A 1,858-nucleotide genomic window follows, 5' to 3' on the forward strand; every position below is an offset into this window, starting at 1 on the left:
TCCCCCCCAATTCTGTAAATACCAAATCTTGCCAAACTTGTTTGCCCCCAGAAACTACCTTGCCTAGAAACCAAAGAGTAATTGTGACTGATTTTTCCAAACTGGGATTTCTTTCTATGTTGAAATGCTGATGTGAGCTATGCAAGTAAGCCATATGCAGACATCACTTCCAGGTTAATGTTGATGATGCTGTTTTCTTTTTGTAAAATAGGAGTTTGAAGATCCAAGGGATGCAGATGATGCAGTCTATGAACTGGATGGAAAGGAGCTCTGTAGTGAGAGGTAAAAATACTTTGATTTAGTGTGCTACTTTTAAAAGTAGATAACACCCATTTGTTTAGTAAAGCAAAGAATACAAGCAAATCTCCTTAGTCTAAAAACTAGAATAGTTCATACATTTGTACATGCACATGAGTGTTATTGTTAATTTTCTGACTTTAAAAGGGTGTGTAGACACAGTGGAGTCTTGTTTCTTTCTTTCAGGGTTACAATTGAACACGCACGGGCCCGTTCCAGAGGTAGAGGCAGAGGGCGATACTCTGACCGTTTTAGTAGCCGCCGTCCACGTAGTGACAGGAGGTATATATAACAGACTAAACTAATCTGTTAAGTATGGCATGGCATCATTTCCCTAATTTTAATTTTAATAAGATCTTGGATTAGCAAAAATATGCTGAAGAATATACATGTAATTAAGATATGTAATGTTTCTGATTATTCTCTGAAAGGTAGTACTAGCTTGCATGTTAATTAATAGTAGTTATGCCTTAACATTTTAAAGGCTGCATATGCTCTGACAACTGATAGTTCTGCTGCTTTTAAACCTTCGGATATTGCAACTCTTTTTTTTTCCCCTCCCCCACACAGAAATGCTCCCCCTGTTCGAACAGAAAATCGTCTCATAGTAGAAAATCTATCTTCCCGAGTCAGCTGGCAGGTTTGTTAAAAACGATTAACTCTTTTGACTTCATTTAATGGGTATGTAATGATGATTGATAATACCCAAGTACATTTTAACTAAAACTATTTTATTACATTAAATTGAAATATTTATGCAACTTTTATAGTTAATGTAATTATATTATTTAAAATTACAGTATTTTAAAATAGTCTTAATATTATGTAAATTGTAAATTTAAATATTTGAGGAATTTTTTATTTTTTTCTTGTTTTTTAAATCAATTTTAACCACATATTAAACCCTTTATTTGCCAGCCTATCTGTGTCGTTGGCCTTATGACGAGGAGTGCCTGTGGGTTATCCTAATCGTTCTGTCTTGGTCACTCTTGGTTGGGCCTGGTTGACTTTCCAGTCAGCTCCTACAATGTCAGTTGGCCACCTCTAGATCTGTGTTTGCCGGTCTAGACGTAATCGATGCACTTCCTTAAAGTGCCACATTGCAGCGATCCCAGAGAGTTAACGAGATCTGATCCCTAAGTTGAGAGCTGTTCCTCCTGTAACGCTTCCGAATAAGAGGTCCTGGTCGAAAAGAGTTGAAAGATGCGCGTTTAGGTGGTCGTTGGAATCCTGATCGCAGTAAAGTGGTCCTTGGTAACTTCAAGAGTAGAAAATGTCTGCATCCATCAGTAGTCTGCTAATAGGGAGGGCTGTGCGATTAAAGGCTTCCATCGACTGGGTAGTGTTCTTCAAGTGGGTGGCGAAGAGCCAGTCGGGCATATGTCATGACGGTATCTCCGATCGCTTAATGCAGTTTGCTGCTTGGCTAGCCTAGGGAAATATTAATGAAGGTAAAGTAAACTATATTTTTAATGACATATGGGGCACAAAATTACTGGTGTCTTGTATATGTTCTGTATAAACATAAGACTTGTTCTTCAGTCTTTCTTTTTTTTTTTTT

At 37.4% G+C, this 1,858-nt stretch overlaps 1 protein-coding gene across 1 annotated transcript in view; it reads left to right on the plus strand.

Moving 5' to 3' along the window:
* SRSF5 (serine and arginine rich splicing factor 5) overlaps positions 1-1,858 on the plus strand; it is a 6,866-nt gene that overhangs the window by 1,248 nt on the left and 3,760 nt on the right. Inside the window, exons 3-5 of the mRNA XM_019551726.1 lie at positions 212-282; positions 484-579; positions 868-937. Coding sequence (XP_019407271.1) covers positions 212-282; positions 484-579; positions 868-937 — 237 coding nt within the window. The remainder of the gene's footprint in view (positions 1-211; positions 283-483; positions 580-867; positions 938-1,858) is intronic.

Source organism: Crocodylus porosus, unplaced genomic scaffold, assembly GCF_001723895.1.
Source record: "Crocodylus porosus isolate Cpor-Errol unplaced genomic scaffold, CroPor_comp1, whole genome shotgun sequence".
Classification (NCBI taxonomy): Eukaryota; Metazoa; Chordata; order Crocodylia; family Crocodylidae; genus Crocodylus; species Crocodylus porosus.